Source organism: Thalassophryne amazonica, chromosome 7 (assembly GCF_902500255.1).
Source record: "Thalassophryne amazonica chromosome 7, fThaAma1.1, whole genome shotgun sequence".
Lineage (NCBI taxonomy): Eukaryota > Metazoa > Chordata > Actinopteri > Batrachoidiformes > Batrachoididae > Thalassophryne > Thalassophryne amazonica.
In genome coordinates, this window is record NC_047109.1 from 68,478,974 (window position 1) to 68,497,413 (window position 18,440).

An 18,440-nucleotide genomic window follows, 5' to 3' on the forward strand; every position below is an offset into this window, starting at 1 on the left:
ACGTCACCGACAGGCGTGGAAAAACTCACGCATGCGCACGAGGGTTCAAGCATGTCTGACGTAAAAACATATGAATGAAATCCATATAGTTTTTGAAAAAAATAAAAAGGACCTATACTTTATGGACAGACCTCGTACATTTTTCTTGTCGATTTTTAATGTCAAACTTTGAATTTTTGTTTAACGCTGAATTTAGATTAAGTTTAATATTATTTTGGCCTGAGTTTGAGGAAAAGACAAATTAAAGAAATTTCCAGTTCCTTCATAAAGGGAAAGTTTACAGCTAAACCTAGTTGTTGGAACATTTATGTGCTTGACACAAAAAATAAACATATAACCAGCAGTCAACAGGGGTAATAAAAGATAAATCTACTTTTGTAATTTGGGTTTGTTTCCAACTCTTCAGGCAGTTTTAAGTGAATCAGGATTCAGCTCACGCTGCAGCGCCTCAAGTGTGACCCACAGCAGCTCCAAGGACACAAAGCAGTCTGTGTGTGTGTGTGTGTGTGTGTGTGTGTGTGTGTGTGTGTGTGTGTGTGTGTGTGTGTGTGTGTGTGTGTGTGTGTGTGTGTGTGTGTGTGTGTGTGTGTGTGTGTGTGTGTGTGTGTGTGTGTGTGTGTGTGTGTCTCTCTCTCTCTCTCTCACACACATATATTTTCTTGAAACATTCATCTATATTACTGCTGACACCATTTTCAGAATCATAGTCATATTTCTTTGCATTTCACTGTTTAAATATTTCCGGTGTTCCAGCAGTGTGAGCAGTGGTTATTATTACATTTTGGTTATTGATTAAAACATCATTCAGTCTGTTTCAGCCTTAAGCTGCAAATCCATTCAGTAATTTCTGTCAAAAACAAACATCTGGTGCTGGGCTCTGCAGCAGTCGGTCTGTGTTGTAGTCAGCGGGCGTGCGGCACAAGGTGACACTTGGGATCCTCTCTGATTAATAAAATCATCATTCTGTTTTCCAAGTCAGATGCCAGCAGTGTTTGCTCCATGGATTTTAATTTAGCAGTGTAACTGTGTCATGAAAACCTGTCACTTCTTTCTTTGTTGTATTCTGTTCCAAGTTTGACAAATTGCTCTGAGCATTAACTCCGCATGTATCGGCATGATTTTCCTTTTCTTATACCGACAGTGAACAGAATGTGCTACGTCAGTGGTGATAATACACATGCCTCAAAATTGCAGGAAAAAAACTATTTGGTGTAGCAGTGGTCAGTAAATAAAGAATTAGTCACGTAGCAGATTCACGTTGATATTTTGCATGTTACTGGAATAAATGCATTGGAGACAGAACTTTTCAGCCAACCTGTGTACACGGTCAGAGGGGGGTTGAAGAGTGGCAGTGGGGTGTTGTGGAGGATTGCGGTTTGGTTGGCCTGACCATCGAGCTCACAATGCAGTCTGAGTAAAAACACAGTTCTCTTGCAGTATTTCATTGTGGTGTTATGTGGGTATTGAAGACCATGTCGCTGACACCAGAAAATAGTCTTGTGTTTGTCCTCACTTCCAGTCTGTGTATGAAACATGGATATATTTTCCAAAACTTGACTAGAGAAAAGATTTGACGTTTTATACTGTAATACTGCACAGAAAATTGTGCAGTGGATGGCTTCTTGACCTAGGTAGTGTGGTCATTGGGTACTTTGGATTCAGGGTGTGGGTTGTGTCAAAATATTGTCTGTCTTTTCAAGTAATATAGTCTCTATCACCCAGTGAATTTATTTTTCTCATTCACCCCGTGGCCAAATTAATATGCGAATCAGGTCACTGTTGCTACAGTGATCCCGCTTGGTCATCCAAATTTGGGGTCTCTCTTTACAGTGTGATTCTCATTCACATTTTTATTTAACTGCAAAAACGTTTGCTCTAAAAATAAATAAATACTTTGTAGATTATACCACCTGTACGAGAGGGGCCAGCAATCTCGTTGTACTATGCAGACTGTGTTTGCTGTGTATAATGACAATAAAGGCTTTCTATTCTAGCAGCAGACTGTCCTTCCTGAGGAGGTTGCAATCTTTTAACATTTGCAGGAAACTCCTGAGGATGTTCTACATGTACTGGCCATCATGGATGATGCCAGTCACTCTCTGCATACTGCCATCCAGTAGCGGTGCCAAAGGGGGCTTGGGGGGTTTAAGCCCCCCCAATAATGAGCCAAACTCAGCCCCCCCAATAATTCTGCCATTAATGTGAATAGCGACTGACATATCTGTGGATCTCAACTGCAGTTTTGCGCTGAGAATGTCTCAGTATTGTGTAACTGAGCAAAGTAATGAATGCAATCATTCTAAGTGATGTGCGTGTGCGTTGATACCATATTTTAGAGGAGCATGGGTGCCTAAAACATACACCTCGGTATTTCTAAAGCAATTTACTATATATTGTTCATTTCGACGAAATTTTGTGGAGCCTCTCCAACTTTTACCTCAGCCCCCCCAACAAAAATTTCCTGTCGCCGCCACTGCTGCTATCAGCGCACAGAGAATCCTATTCAGTGATAGGCTAATAAAAAACAGTAAGACTGGGCTGCATATACTCACTCCGTATTCCTTATTTTATGTACTACCATCTACAGTGCGTCCAAGAAGACCTGATATGTAGACAGGTGTGTGTTTTTCAAAATCATGTCCAATCAACTGAATGGTGGACTCCAATTAAGCTGTAGAAACATCTAATGGATGATCAGTGGAAACAGGATGCACCTGAGCTCAATAATGAGCTTCATGGCAAAGGCTGTGAATACTTACACTCAACAAAAATATAAACGCAACACTTTTGGTTTTGCTCCCATTTTGTATAAGATGAACTCAAAGATCTAAAATGTTTTCCACATACACAGTATCACCATTTCCCTCAAATATTGTTCACAAATCAGTCTAAATCTGTGATAGTGAGCACTTCTCCTTTGCTGAGATAATCCATCCCACCTCACAGGTGTGCCATATCAAGATGCTGATTAGACACCATGATTAGTGCACAGGTGTGCCTTAGACTGCCCACAATAAAAGGCCACTCTGAAAGGTGCAGTTTTGTTTTATTGGGGGGGGGGGGGGGGATACCAGTCAGTATCTGGTGTGACCACCATTTGCCTCATGCAGTGCAACACATCTCCTTCACATAGAGTTGATCAGGTTGTCAAATGTGGCCTGTGGAATGTTGGTCCACTCCTCTTCAATGGCTGTGCGAAGTTGCTGGATATTGTCAGGAACTGGTACACGCTGTCGTATACGCTGGTCCAGAGCATCCCAAACATGCTCAATGGGCGACATGTCTGGTGGGTATGCCGGCCATGCAAGAACTGGGACATTTTCAGCTTCCAAGAATTGTTTAAAGATCCTTGCAACATGGGGCTGTGCATTATCCTGCTGCAACATGAGGTGATGTTCTTGGATGTATGGCACAACAATGGGCCTCAGGATCTCGTCACGGTATCTCTGTGCATTCAAAATGCCATCAAGAAAATGCACCTGTGTTCTTCCTCCATAACAGACGCCTGCCCATACCATAACCCCACCGCCACCATGGGCCACTCGATCCACAACACTGACATCTGAAAACCGCTCACCCACACGACGCCACACACGCTGTCTGCCATCTGCCCTGAACAGTGTGAACTGGGATTCATCCGTGAAGAGAACACCTCTCCAACGTGCCAAACGCCAGCGAATGTGAGCATTTGCCCACTCAAGTCGGTTACGACGACGAACTGGAGTCAGGTCGAGACCCCGATGAGGACGACGAGCATGCAGATGAGCTTCCCTGAGATGGTTTCTGACAGTTTGTGTGGAAATTCTTTGGTTATGCAAACCGATTGTTTCAGCAGCTGTCTGAGTGGATGGTCTCAAACGATCTTGGAGGTGAACATGCTGGATGTGGAGGTCCTGGGCTGGTGTGGTTACACGTGGTCTGTGGTTGTGAGGCTGGTTGGATGTATTGCCAAATTCTCTGAAATGCCTTTGGAGACGGCTTATGGTAGAGAAATGAACATTCAATACACGAGCAACAGCTCTGGTTGACATTCCTGCTGTCAGCATGTCAATTGCACGCTCCCTCAAATCTTGCGACATCTGTGGCATTGTGCTGTGTGATAAAACTGCACCTTTCAGAGTGGCCTTTTATTGTGGGCAGTCTAAGGCACACCTGTGCACTAATCATGGTGTCTAATCAGCATCTTGATATGGCACACCTGTGAGGTGGGATGGATTATCTCAGCAAAGGAGAAGTGCTCACTATCACAGATTTAGACTGGTTTGTGAACAATATTTGAGGGAAATGGTGATATTGTGTATGTGGAAAAAGTTTTAGATCTTTGAGTTCATCTCATATGAAATGGGAGCAAAACCAAAAGTGTTGCGTTTATATTTTTGTTGAGTGTATGTATGTATATATATATATATATATATATATATATATATATATATATATATATATATATATATATATATATATATATATATATATATATATGTAATTGAACTTTTGAGCTCAACTGTATATAATGAATGGAGCAGGACTCAGTGTCATCATGTGTAAATTCTGGCACCGTTAGTGAAGCACAGGGCCAGCGGCCAGTGATCACATGAGCATCCTGTCTTTTACTTTGAAATACGAGTGAATAATTTTGGCTTCTCCTTCTTTGCTCTGGCTCAGCACTGCAGATCTTCTATGGATACAGTAATGTTCAGAATAATAGTAGTGCTCTGTGACTGAAAAGATTAATCCAGGTTTTGAGTGTATTTCTTATTGTTACATGGGAAACAAGGTACCAGTCAATTCAGTAGATTCTCATAAATCCAACAAGACCAAGCATTCATGATATGCACACTCTTAAGACTATGAAATTGGGCTTTTAGTAAAAAAAAGTAGAAAAGGGGGTGTTCACAATAATAGTAGCATCTGCTGTTGACGCTACAAACCCAAAACTATTATGTTCAAACTGCTTTTTTAGCAATCCTGTGAATCACTAAACTAGTATTTAGTTGTATAACCACAGTTTTTCATGATTTCTTGACATCTGTGAGGCATTAATTTTGTTGGTTTGGAACCAAGATTTTGCTCGTTTACTAGTGTGCTTGGGGTCATTGTCTTGTTGAAACACCCATTTCAAGGGCATGTCCTCTTCAGCATAAGGCAACATGACATCTTCAAGTATTTTGACATATCGAAACTAATCCATGATACCTGGTATGTGATATATGTGTGTATATATATATATATATATATATATATATATATATATATATATATATATATATATATATATACCTACTTATATGTATACACATCCGTACACACAAGTATTCAGTTTAAATATATATATAATTATACAGTTAATTGTAATTCAGTTTATACTTTTATATTAAATAACTATAATAATAATACCCATGGACAACAGACAACACACAAGGAACAAAACAAACACTCCAGAGCCACCTACCATAATTTTTAACTTATTATCATTAACTTTATATTATTATTAATTAATTAATTTAAATTGTTATTGTCATTATTAACTATGTGTGGTGTGAGGTGCTTGTGTTGAGTGCATTAAAAACACAGGGCTTTTGTGAGGTCACATCCCGAGATGCCCTGAGACGTCACTGCCCACTAGACCCGGTAAAGGTATGGGGTTGTTGCATTAATATGTCATGTTGCATTGATATGTCAGGGCTTACAATTGGATGGTCTCTCAAGGCCGAGACACTACCCGAAGTACCATTACTCTTAAGTCCTGCAGAGTGTGGATCTCATAGATTGGTACTTGGTACAGGCAGAGTGACAGATGACAGACAAGACATACACACACATGTTAATTATTAAACTACTATGTATTATATTCATATCATTATATTTGAATATATGAGATCTATTAGGTAATAAACCGACCCTTTTATTTTTTTTTTAACTATATGGATTTGAATGATGTGCGATTACACCAATCATGCTTGAACCCTCGTGCGCATGCGTGAGTTTTTTCACACGTTGGTGACGTCATTTCCCTGTGGGCAGGCCTTGAGTGAGATGTGGTCCTGCCCTCTCGGCTGAATTCTTTTGTTTCACACGCTGCTCGCTTTATCAAAATTTTTTCTGAACCTGTGAGGAATATCCGAGTGGACACTATTCGAGAAATTAAGCTGGTTTTCGGTGAAAAGTTTAACGGCTGATGAGAGATTATGGGATGTTTCTGTCGGTGTAAGGACTTCCCACGGAGCAGGACGTCGCGCAGCGCTTCCAGGCGCCGTCGTCGGTCTGTTTCGACCTGAAAACATCCTAATTTAAGGCTTAATTCACCCAGGACGTCGTGAGAGAACAGAGAAGATTCAGAAGAGGCCGGCATGAGGACTTTATGCGGACATTCCACTGTTTAAGGACATTTTTTAATGAAAGACGTGCGCGCAAATTCGCCGAGTCGTTTCCGTGACGACTCGGCGAATCTGTGTGCGCCGCGACAGGAAAAACACCTCCGTGTTGAAAACCATTTGTAAAATTCAGGCGGCTTTTGATGGCTTTCAACAAGTGAGTAACTGAAAAATTAACAGCTTGGGCATGTTCCAACTTGCCCGTTAAGGTTTCCAATGGAGGTGTTTTTCCTGTCGTGACCCCCCGCGGTCGGGTCCGGCCCGACGTGCGGCTCTGCCCGCACGTTCTTTCATTACAAAATGTCCGTTAACAATGGAATGTCCGAATAAACTCCTCATGCCGACTTCTTCTGAAAGTTCTCTGTTCTCTGACGACTTACTGGGTCAACAGAGCCTGAAATGTGGAAGTTTTCAACTTGAAACAGCGAGACGCTGCCGCCTCGAAGCGCAGATCGCCGTCAGGCGCCGTGGGCCGTCCTTACGGCGACACTACCAGACCAAAATCTCTCATCAGCCGTTAAAATTTTTACCGAAAACCAGCTGAATTTATCGAATGGTGTCCACTCAGTTGTGCCTTACAGTTTTGAAAAAATTTTGATCAAACAAAGCAGCAGTCTCTGAGCCATTCCTAAACAATGAAAAAAACGACGAGAGGGTGGGCGACTCCTCACTCAAAGACTGCCCACAGGCGAATGACGTAACCGACAGGCGTGAAAAAACTCTCGCATGCCCACGAGGGTTCAAGCATGTCTGATGTAATCACACGTGATTCAAATCCATATGGTTTTTGAAAAAAATAATAAGGTCGGATACTTTTCTAATAGACTTCGTATGATTAGTATCATATATATATTAGTCATACATTATACTATTTAATATCACATTTTATTATATTATACTATTACTATATTCTACTATATTATATTCTTACTGTATTATATACTATATTATATTATATTGCACTCACCCCTCCCATCCCCTAGCAACACCCATATATTGTGACCATACCTTTTCCTTATATTTTGATTTAAAGTGATGGATATTTGAACACTGCCTAAGTTGTAGCCCCAGTCAGTTCCAAAGTTTAACACCACACACAGACACACACAAACTTTTCCTCGTGGTCCTTACAGGATGGACCTTAAAGTTACCACAGCCCCTCAGGTTATGACCTCCTTCTCTGGTTGTGAAGAGCTTTTGAACATTTGCAGGTAACATGCTTTTACTTGCTTTATATAGAAGTTGTGCTGTATAAAAATTAACTAAATCATAAAATTTTAACAATTTGGACTGCAAGAATAAATTATTAGTGTGATCATAAAATCCTACTTTATGTATGACTCTCACTGCCCGTTTCTGGATGATGAAGAGGGATTGTAGTGAACTTTTATAGTTGTTGCCCCAGATCTTGATACAATATGATAAGTAAGGCAACACTAATGAGCAATACAATAAATACAGTGAATTATAATCCAAGAAATCAATCAATCAATCAATCAACATTTATTTATAAAGCGCTTTACAGCACCGACTGGTGTCCAAAGTGCTTTACATTAAAAACACAAATTTACAAAATAAAACACATATAAAATAAAATTTTAAAACACATAAAAAAACATAAAAATAACGGAACATGTCACCTCCCCACTAAGTGTTAAAAGCCAGTTTAAATAAATAAGTCTTGAACTTAGATTTAAAAAGTGCTAGGTCAGGAATAGTACGTAACTCAAGAGGTAGCTCATTCCACAGTCTGGGGCCAGCTACCGCGAAAGCATGATCACCCCAGCGTTTATATCTTGACCTTGGAACATCTAAGTAAAGCTGGCCAGACGCCCTTAACGTCCTACTGTAGGTGCGCAAAGTTAAAATTTCAGACAAGTAGGGAGGTGCAAGGCCATAAATAGCTTTAAAAACAAACATTAAAATTTTAAAATCAATTCTAAAACGAACTGGAAGCCAGTGGAGTGAGTATAGGATGGGCGCAATATGCTCACGTCTAGAAGTGTTTGTCAAAAGACGAGCAGCAGCATTCTGCACCAACTGGAGACGCGCAAGAGACGACTGATTAATGCCCGCATAAAGTGCATTACAATAATCAAGTCTGGAGCTGATGAAAGCATGAATGGCCGTCTCAAGATCACGTCTACTGAGAAAGTGCTTTATTTTAGCCAAGAGGCGAAGTTGGAAAAAACTAGCTTTGACAACAGAATTTATCTGTTGATCGAACCTCAAACAGAAAGCAATGAAGCAAAAGAAATGCTTTGCTTTATAAATAACTGAGACACTTTTGGATACTTTGGATTGTATGTGTCTGATGTGTGGTTTCCAGCTCAATTTGCTGTCTATAATAACGCCTAAAAATTTTATTTCTGACACAGTATCTATATCAACACCGTCTATATTTATTTTTTGGTCTTCCTTATAGTGTCCAAAGAATATGACTTTGGTTTTATTTAAATTTAGTGAAAGTTTATTAATATCCATCCATAATTTAAATTTATATAATTCATTATTTATAGTAAGTATTAGGTCATGATAACTGTCACTAGAGTAGAATATATTTGTATGGTCAGCAAACAAAATTAATTTTAATAACTTTGAGACACCAAATATATCATTTATATAGAGATTAAATAGAACCGGACCCAATACAGAACCTTGTGGGACCCCACACGCTATGTTCAAATATCCAGACTCAAATTTACCCATCTTCACAAACTGTTGTCTTTCTGTTAGATAGCTTTGAATCCAACTCAAAGCCACTCCCCTAATGCCATATCTCTCCAGCTTTTTTACTAAAATTCCATGGTTGATAGTGTCAAAAGCTTTTTTTAAGTCAATGAAAATCCCAGCTGCGTATTTCTTTTTATCTAATTGATTTGTGATTTCCTCAAGTGATTCAATTATTGCCATTGATGTCGACCTTCCGGACCTAAAACCATATTGACTTTCATCAATTATATTATGTTTCTCTATAAAATTCTCTAGTCTTTTATTGAACAGTTTCTCTAATATTTTAGAAAACTGAGGGAGTAGAGAGACCAGTCTGTAGTTGGTGAAGATGTGCTTGTTTCTGTTTTTATAGAGCGGTATTACTTTAGCTATTTTCATTTTGTTTGGAAATGTTCCTGTCTGGAATGATAGATTGCATATATAAGTTAATGGTTTTGAAATGGTATGTATAATTCTTTTTAACAGTCATATCTATGTTATAACAATCCATAGATGATTTATTTTTGCATTTGTTAACAATATCTATTAGCTCTTCCTCAGTCACTCCAGACAGGAACATTGTACTTGAAATTGTATTCAACTGTCGAGTTGCGTTGTCAAGTTGATTATCCATACCCGTAGAAATTTTACTCGCCAAGTCTGGCCCAACATTTACAAAAAAAACTATTAAATTTATTAACAACATTGCACATATTATAATTATTACCGTTATTATCAATAGTCAGGATATGAATAATTATTTTTGTGTCCTTTGATAACACTATTCAAAATTCCCCAAACCTTTTTAATGTCATTTTTATTATTATGTAATAAATTGGTATAATAGAATTTCTTGCTAGTTCTCTTGATTTCAGTCAATTTATTTTTATAGCTTTTATATCTGTGCTCAGATTTCAATTCTCTGTATAAATTGTTTTTCTTTTTACAAGCATTTTGCAATCCGTTCGTCATCCATGGACATTTTATTACTCTATTGTTTTTACTAATTTGGCGAATTGGACAGCATTTATTATATATTGCAGTAAAGATTTCAAAAAAATTATTAAATAAGACATCCACATCACTTTCACTATACAGTGTTCCAGTCTTGCTGTAGCAGATTTTGATGAAGAGCATTAATATTTTTTTTTGTTTTGTATTCGTTTGTATATAGGTTTTTGGGGTGCCTTACAGGTGCTAAAGTTGTCATCATGTACTATAAAGACAGGTAAATGGTCGGTAATGTCACAAATCAGCATACCACAAGTATTTGTACACTCCATATTGTTTGTCAAGATATTATCAATGAGCGTAGCGCTGTGAGATGTTATTCTACTGGGTTTGGTGATAGTTGGATAGAGGCTCATGCTGTACATCCTATTAATATATTCATCAGTTGGTTTGTGATTATTTGGGTTAATCAAATCTATATTATAATCCCCACCGATAAATATTTTTTTATTACTTAATACTGAGATTTTTTTTTCCACCCAGTCTGTAAATATTTCTAAACTCGACCCTGGTGACCTGTAAATGCAGCTAACAATAATGTTTTTCTTTTTTCCGTTAATTATTTCTATGGATATGCATTCTAATATGTCATTTATTGTCATTGTCATACTTCTATTACTCTAAATTTAATATTTTTATGGACATATAAAGCAACTCCACCTCCCATTTTGTTTGTTCTGTTTACGTAATTCAAGTTATAACCATCTAATTCAAAATCTATGCCTTTATCATTATTAAACCATGTTTCTGAAATTGCAATAATGTGAAATGGCTGCGTGAACTGTTGCAAAAATTCTTTGATGGAAGTGAAATTACAGTACATAATTATACTATTAAAGTGAATAATTGAGAACTTTCCCTCAGAATTAACATAATTATTAAAATCATCTTCAGAAAAGTACTCACAGTCAATTGTGTTAGACAGTAGAAACAGGTTACCAGGATCTAGTTCATCTTCCAAATCAAATGTCTTATGCTCAGTGTACTCAAAAGGTTTCAACTCCACATGATCATAGTCCAGAATCCTTTGCTGTATACTAATGAATGGTTGTTGGATGTCATTGTATGAGACAACTAGGGATGTATTACTCATTCATATTTTTTTAAGATCTTCTATATCGCTGATGAGCAGAACTTTAGTTTCCTCAGGTGTGCCATTAAGTCTGATGTATACTTTGCAGTTCATAGTCCATGTATTCTGTATTTTGTTTTGTCGTCGTAGGTCGAGCAATGTCTGCATTCCTTTTTGTCAGATGATCATTCAAATAAACATTTGTGCCCTTTAGCTTTCTCCCTTGTTTAATGAGTACAGTTTTGCCTTTCCTGTTCACAAACCTCATGATGACCGCTGGTGTGTTGTTGTCTCTTGCTGGTAGAGGGTGACAAGTCTTGATAGAGTCCACATCCAGCTGAATGTCCCTGGTCGCCAGAAAAGCTGCCACCTGTCCCTCCACGCAGCTCACCTCCAGCTCGCCCGATCCGTCCTTGCTCCCCGCTCTAACCGCATGTGCGTATGACCGGGGTTTAATCTTATACCCGGTCACAATTACGTCGTTCATTCTCGTATATTGTTCCAAATCATCAGCTCTCCGCTCCAGCACTGTGATGTTCTTGTCCCTCTCCTCGACCTGCGCCCGCAGCTTTGTGACTTCCTCCACAAGATTCAAAATTTGGTCTTGTTTCGATTTAACATCACACATGTCCAGTGCGAGAGAGTCCAGTGCTTTCCTAAAATCCTCGTTCTCTTCCACTGCTGGATTTTTCTTCGGCGGCATGATAACGTGTTGTTTTTAACTGCACTTAGCTGTTAGCCGCGCGCTCCACTCAACCGATGGCAACAATCAACAGTCTCCGCTCATCCGAAAGAAGCGCAACCAACCAATCAATCAATCAATCAATTCAATCGTTGCGCTTTTAACCATTTTAACCAATGTGATATTAAATAGTATAATGTATGACTAATAACCAACCAACCAGGGGTCTTCACCCTTGTTAAGTGCCTTGACACAACTTATGTTGTGATTTGGTGATATTAAAATAATTTGAATTTAACTGAATGGGAGGGGAACCCCACCCTTTTGCAAAGCAAATTTATTTGTTAAGGGAGTGAGTCTGGTTTACCAGGCAAGGATTCCTTGGGAAACACGGGGTACTCTAATGTGATGTTTGAATTGGAGAAGTGCAGTTTTTTGTTTTGGTCTTTTTTTTTTTCATATAAAGCAGTCAAATTCTTTAATTTAGCCACAGCAGTAAGACACTGAAAAAAGTCAAATGACTGGCAGCAAAGGTTGCTAAGCAAAAAAATTAAAATTGAAATAAAATGTCAGTACAAATTCAGTAAAAATAATACGTTTGCATTCTCAAACTGACTAAAAAATTATGAAAAATCAGTCTCTTTTTGTTTGAACTCATCTTGGCTGAAGGTTTTTCAGTTTCATTTTCAACACATTTACATGTACAAATTTGAGTAAGAATCTATAATGATAAATCACATTGCTTGAACTCTCATCTTGGGCTTTCAGCCTCTGTTTTGTCAGTTTGATGTTAAATCAATGCTGACAGTATTCATTTATGTAAAATGTGCAAAACATCCACTTAAGCTGCATGTACATGTAGTTGTTGAAGTGGTTTCGACATTTTGTCTGAAGTTGCAGGAAATTTCAGAAAAGTTGTAAAATCCTATGTTCCAAAGGGTGTATCTGGTACTGTCTAACACCTTTATTAAGGCTGTTGGAATGAACCAGATTGCACCATCTTGCATTAAGAATTTTCGAACATTTTGGGACAAGGGGAATAGCTGCAATGTTTCCATCTAGACCTGCAAGAAAAAAAGGACCTACATCCCTGAATCTCTGTACTGACCTCCTGCTTGCATCTTGGGTAACCTGCTTGCTTTTCCCTCAGAAAGGCCTGTTTTTTAAACCTGTTTTGTACCTACCTTTTGTTGGGGTCCTATGCCAAAACCATTGCATGATACACCAAACTTGGTGATCACATTACAGTTTTATCTTTGTTGGTCACACATTCAAATCCAGATTAAAGACACATTTGTTCTCCCTTTCATATCTTCCTGACTACCAGGATATATATATATATATATATATATATATATATATATATATATATATATATATATATATATATATATATATATACCAGCACATGCTGGTACTTGTTTCCTTCCTTGTCATTGCAGTTTCAAATGCTTAAAATTCTTTCACCTTTCCTGTCTTTACAGACTGCATGTGCTTTTGCCTGTGCTGCTCCATTGTACCACATGTGTCTTTGTCTTCCCGTTGTCTTCTGTCACCCAAGATGAGCCAGGTACGACTCACACCTGTTGCAGTCACGTTCACCACTACCACCCACCTACACTGTACTCTGTTAAGTTACATATAATGTCTGTTTGTAAAGGTCAGCAGGGCACTCTTTTGTTGTTTTCTGACATGTTCATACTGGAAGTTTTGTTCAGGGTGTCTACATTTACCAGCAAAATATTAAGATGCGTTTTGTCATGTGCAGAGAAAGTCGAGATGTTATGATGACTTCAAGATTTCCAAATTTGTCAAACTAGTGATTCTCAGGACAATTTATGGATTTGCAAAATGTACTAAAGAGACTGTTTAGGCTGTGGCTAGCAGAACCACCTCCTCATTAAAGCTTCTGTTCTTCAGAAGATTCAAAGCTTCTGCAGGTGACCATTCCCAGCGACTCACCTGTTTATGTTGTGTTGGGTGGCTTTCTCACGTTACCCTGCCTGGTGTCTTTGGCCCACCCGCCACCATCTCCGTCCACCAATGGCCGCCACGTGGTGCTGTCCTTGCCTCGTGTCAAATGGAGCGTACTGACTGATGGACATGAAACTGAAATCCTGGTCGCTCGTGGTGACAGAGTGCGACTCAGTGAGGCCTACAAAGACAGAGCCTCACTACTTAATTACGCCTCCTCTCCTGCTGACCTCACCCTGCGGCTGGAGAGCCTGAGGCAAAATGACACTGGCTTCTACCGATGTGAGGTGCAACAAGGCCTGGAGGATGCATATGATGTAACGCAAGTGAAGGTCAAAGGTGAGGTACAGACAGACCATTCAGGTAAAAGCCAAAGTGGTCATATATATATATATATATATATATATATGCACATAATAACAGCCAAGCGGCCTCTGTGTGCGTGCGTGCATGTGTATGGTGTCAGGATGTAGAATTTTGCTTTGCATTTGTTCTGTTTTATTTTCATTGTTTGCTTTTGTCATTTTTTTGTTCTCATGCTGTCTTTTTCTGCTTGGGTTTTCTCTTTCTCTGTTTCTCTTGTCTTTCTCTTGGTGCTTGGTGGTGGGTGTTTCCTTCTGTCTTGCCACACCCCGGTTCTGGAAGTTTCTACTCACACCTGTTCCTAATTTGCAGCTCATCACCTGGGTGTATTTAAGGTTCACAGTGTGCTCTAGTCCCTCGCCAGATCGACTTTGCGCCTTCCTTCCAGCTCTGTTTGTATTTTTGCCTTGCTTTGATTGCCTCATCATGTTTTTGACCTCCTGCTTGCTTTCTTCGACCATGCCTTCAGCCTGATTTTTTTTGTACTGTTGCTCATTCTTGACTGCCGTGCCGTAATGTGTACCAACCCCAGTAAACAATTTAAGCCTACAGAGCTGTGTGGTTGTGTCCTGCAATTGTGCCCAGCCTGCTCTGTCAGACAAGCTTGATATATGGCTTCGATCACAGAGAAATGAGGAAGAACTGACATCTGCCATTTGGTATGCTTATGTATTTTGGGTCAGTGGTGAATACTGTGAGAACAGAAAGTTGATAGAACAAATATTTTATGAAAAAATAGTGATTATAGCTAACCAGTAAATAGTGAACATTGTGCTGCAATGCACCATGTGAGTTTGGGGTTTTGGGGCTTTAAATGTTGTTATTGTGGTTCATGTTAGTTTAACAGTGTTGTTAGTGTTATTGATTTAGGTGTCTTTGTACTTCAATTGGTTTAGTCAGTTTAGTAAAGTGTCATGTTGCTGTTACCATGAGTGAAATGTGTATTTTTGATGTCTTCCACCACTGTCTCTGTTTGTGTCTAAAAATAGAAGCACCTGCTTGTGGCAGAATGCAGAAAAGACAAAGACCTCTCCATGCATGCGTGTGTATAAGTTAGATCACGGACAAACTGAGGACAGCTGACATTTGCCGTTTGGTATGCTTGTGTATTTTGGGTCAAAGATGAACGCTGGCAAAACGGAACATTGATGGGACTAATATTTTTGGAGAAACTACAGATATTAGCTAACATTGCTAATTACATTGTGAACTAACACACCATTCCAGCAGGGGGCAGTAAATCATCTTCATATTAAAGTGTGAGTGTGTGTGCATGATTTTATTTAGTAAGTTCAGTGTAAGTACAGAATATAACTGTAAATATGTTAAAAATACATGAATGACACAAGAAAGCAAAAACACTTATTTCCACTGTGGTCTGTTTAAAAATCAAATGACAAAATTGAAGTAAAAATAAAATAAAATGATAATCATGATAATAATAATAATAATGTGTATATGATAACAAGAACCTAAACATTTATACGTAAATACATTAAGACAGTACATTAAAAAATTATGTAATTAACAGGGAAAAGGGGTTCTAATTCTACAAAATTTTGAGTTCAAGGTTCTAAAAACATTCTAGACTCACACACCATTCCAACTCATTATAGAAACTTTGCACAATTTATTACCACCCTTGAAAAATGTCAGCTACCTATTTTATAAACACTACCCAATTTAGAGCCTGTGGATCCCCATGGGCAACAATAAATAACAAACAAAGCAAATAAATTAGGCCTCCACATTTTATGATTTGTGTACTGTGGAAAAACATTAATCTGCAAGCAGCAGAATATATTTTCCATCCTGTGGACATGGCCAGTTTGTGTAGTTATGGGCCTCTGAGCATTGATCCCAAGCTCTGACTCAGAACAGCACACAGTATGTGTTGTTGCTGGTTTCCAACCAAAACATTTGTCATTTTCATGACATACACAGTCTTTAAATAGCAGGTACACTTGCACTTATATATGTGTACATGCGCTTGTTTTTCTATTATTTGTTATTCAGATTCACTTTGCACAGGGAAGTTCACAATGCACGTGCAGTCTGCTTGCACACACAATGAATCTCAGTTGAAAACAGGTCCTGTGGCTTATACTGTTGTGTGATTTATAGCAAAAAAAACACATTTTTTATTATTAATCATAATTGCAATAACAATAGGGGTCTTTGCCCCTTGGGGGCTTGGGCTCCTAGTAATGACTATTTATGTTGGACTTTCCCAGGAATCAAAGCACTATACTAAATAACCTCTAATAACAAAAGAATAAATGCCAATAAAAAAGAGTATACACTCCAACGATGCACAAAAACCCTAATTAAACACCTGATGACACAGAAAAAGGTGTGATTTATAATCTGGAAAATACGGAAAACAAACAAAAACCCTCACGGAAAAATACTAAACTTCAGTTTCCTTCTTTACCTTAATAGCTGCTGTCTGCTCGCATGCTTTAATGTGTTGTATGGAGAATCATTAACTCACCAGAAAACCTCTCCTTTGAGTCTGCCAGGTTCCAGCACGTCACAGCCCTTAAAGGGAATGACAGGTGACAATACTATTGACTTAGTTCATTTGATGGTGAAAACCCACTCACAGTTAAGAGACTAACCCCTTTGTGCCTTGTGATCAAATTATGTGCCATGACCCAGATGCATTTGCATTATAAACTTCCATTTGCTGTGGCTCAAGATCAAGATAGAGCTCTAGATTTCTTTCAGAGGAATTTGTACTGTAATGCACAACTGCTTGGCAAAATACTTGTGATAAAGTGCACTGGATGTAATTGCCCTGCATGCTGTGTCATGTTTGCTTCCTTTTTTGAAAAAATGTTACAAAAAGGCTTTGACGTAGCTCCCCAGTACTTGTACCCCTGGATGTGCACCCAGTAGACCTGTTTCTTAGTCCATCTGTGCCTCTCATTTGCATCTTTTGTAACACAACTATGAGGGTTTTCAAATTTATATGAACACCGGTTTGGTAGATTCACATTTATAGCAGGACATTCTGCTTTCTCTGAAAAGAGAAGGTTCGAGATTAGTGTCACATCAACATGGATCACCCCTGCTAGACCCGGTGGGTGATCCAAAGCACTGCTCAAGGAGAGGTCAGGAGGGCAACTGTTTTCCTGTGTAAACTGCTGTGTTATCGGTGGTGCGTAACTGGTTTTTAGCTGGCTGGAGTGTTGTATATGTTCACTTTTCAAACAGTCAGTCAATGAGGGATGAATTGAATCAAATTGGTCTTCAACAACAGAAACAAAAAAAGAATAAGATTCAACATTAAGGTTCCAAGTAGGATGGCACACTTGAGTGGACACATCTGCCAAAGATCAAAATATCTTCTTTTTTTTTTAATCAAAATGTTTAAAAGGCTCTTTGAATTCCTGGATGTGCCTTTTGCCCAGATCCGCCATAAAATATATTTGTATATTCAGTATGCTTCCAAACATTGATTTGTGTGTATGTGTGTGTATCAGTGAATATATGTATTTTGAATAATTCTGCAACCAAAGCAACAAACACAAGTAGATTAAAATTAATAGATTAATTACTGATGCCATATTGCATCATTGTCTATTTTTCAAAAATTAATTCTCATCACACCAACGCAGAAAATCTCCTCAAAATAAGCTAAAGAAGGTCATATATTTTGGCTTCTTTCTTTTTTGAAGGTGTATGCAGGATGCCCTTCCTGATGCAACTCCACATTACATGGAGAATGGGCACAGGTGGTCTGGAACCTTGTGTTTGGACACAAGTGCACGAGCGCCACCGCACTGTCTATATTCTGACAATAAACTCATCCTAATTGCACACTATAGGAACTACAAAAATACAGTACTAAAATTACTCAATTTTCAAAAAATATCATGTCAAGAATGTTTCAAATACTAGCAAGTTAATATCAGTATTAACAGGTAAAACATTACAATAATTGTACACTAATCTGCATTAGTGAATGCAGTAATAAACATTAATTAACAATTAATTAAGAGTTACTGCCTTACTAATCACTTATTAAAGGTGTACATTAGCTTTATAAATTATTGATGGTGTAAATTAATACATTACATAACATGAAAACTAACAATAAAACCGTATTTGCACAAATTTTAACCTGAGCTGTTTGAAATTATTTATACATATTCTATACCCACTTAGTGCAATCAAGGGTCATGGGGGCTGGAGCCTATCCCAGCAGTCATAGGGCATGAGGTGGTGTACACCCTGGACAAGATGTCAG

The 18,440-nt window shown here is 38.4% G+C and overlaps 1 protein-coding gene across 1 annotated transcript in view; it reads left to right on the forward strand.

Annotated features, from left to right (window-relative positions):
- bcan (brevican) overlaps positions 1-18,440 on the forward strand; it is a 70,253-nt gene that overhangs the window by 14,962 nt on the left and 36,851 nt on the right. Inside the window, exons 2-3 of the mRNA XM_034174385.1 lie at positions 13,333-13,418; positions 13,769-14,161. Coding sequence (XP_034030276.1) covers positions 13,333-13,418; positions 13,769-14,161 — 479 coding nt within the window. The remainder of the gene's footprint in view (positions 1-13,332; positions 13,419-13,768; positions 14,162-18,440) is intronic.